An 806-nucleotide genomic window follows, 5' to 3' on the forward strand; every position below is an offset into this window, starting at 1 on the left:
GGAAGGGGAGGGTCAGAAAGGACAGGAGAGGGAAGAGGAAGGGAGAGCATGGGAGGGGAGGTAAGGAAGGGGAGGGGAAAGCTGGGAAGGGCAGGGCAGGGGGGGAAGGGAGGGACAGCTGGGGAGGGGAAGGGCAGGGGAGGGGAGCGCCGGTCTCCACCCCGGGGAGGAAGAAGCCCCGGAGTCGCCACCAGGACTGCAGTCGACTTGGGCCCCAAGGGGTCCTACCCACGTGGGGGTTCAAGGCGCGGCCCTCGCTCAGGGGGCGTCTCCCTGTGGGCCACGGCTGCAGCCTGGGCGGGGGGCAGGAGGAGCAGGAGCAGGAGCAGGCTGGGCGCCGCGGACGGTGACGCTCCAAGCACCGGGCGTGGGTCAGACAGCGGGGCGGCCATGAGTCGGAGGGTCCTGCGGAGCGAGCCGGCCGGCCTTGTGCCCGCGCGAGGCTACACAATGTGTGAGGGCATCAAAGTGCGACACCGACAGCACGCCACGGCCCCGAAGTGCGACGGCGCAGGGCACGTGACTCCAGGAAGACGCGAGGGCTCCAAAACGCTAAGGCCGCCCGGCACTCCATGGGCGACAGCACCTAAGAGCACATGAGGAGACCCTGACCACTATTTGGGCATCTGAGACAGGTGGCAGTGCCCCCCTGCCCCTCTGTCCCACCATGTGGGACCCCCCTCCCCCAGAGCCCATGGCAGGTCGCAGGCTCCTTAGTCCCCATCACAGAGCCCGCTCTTGGTGGTCTCCTGGTGGCCTTCCCTCCCCGGGGGCCCCCTCTGGGCCCCCTTCCCTCCCGGATGGAC

At 69.4% G+C, this 806-nt stretch overlaps 1 protein-coding gene across 1 annotated transcript in view; it reads right to left on the reverse strand.

Moving 5' to 3' along the window:
* The window catches only part of PRSS38 (serine protease 38), a 7,159-nt gene extending 6,767 nt beyond the window's left edge, over nt 1–392 (reverse strand). Inside the window, exon 1 of the mRNA XM_032397908.1 lies at nt 233–392. Coding sequence (XP_032253799.1) covers nt 233–392 — 160 coding nt within the window. The remainder of the gene's footprint in view (nt 1–232) is intronic.
* Between the last annotated feature and the right edge of the window lie 414 nt (nt 393–806).

Source organism: Phoca vitulina, unplaced genomic scaffold (genome assembly GCF_004348235.1).
Source record: "Phoca vitulina isolate PV1807 unplaced genomic scaffold, GSC_HSeal_1.0 scaffold106, whole genome shotgun sequence".
In the NCBI taxonomy this organism is placed as follows: Eukaryota; Metazoa; Chordata; class Mammalia; order Carnivora; family Phocidae; genus Phoca; species Phoca vitulina.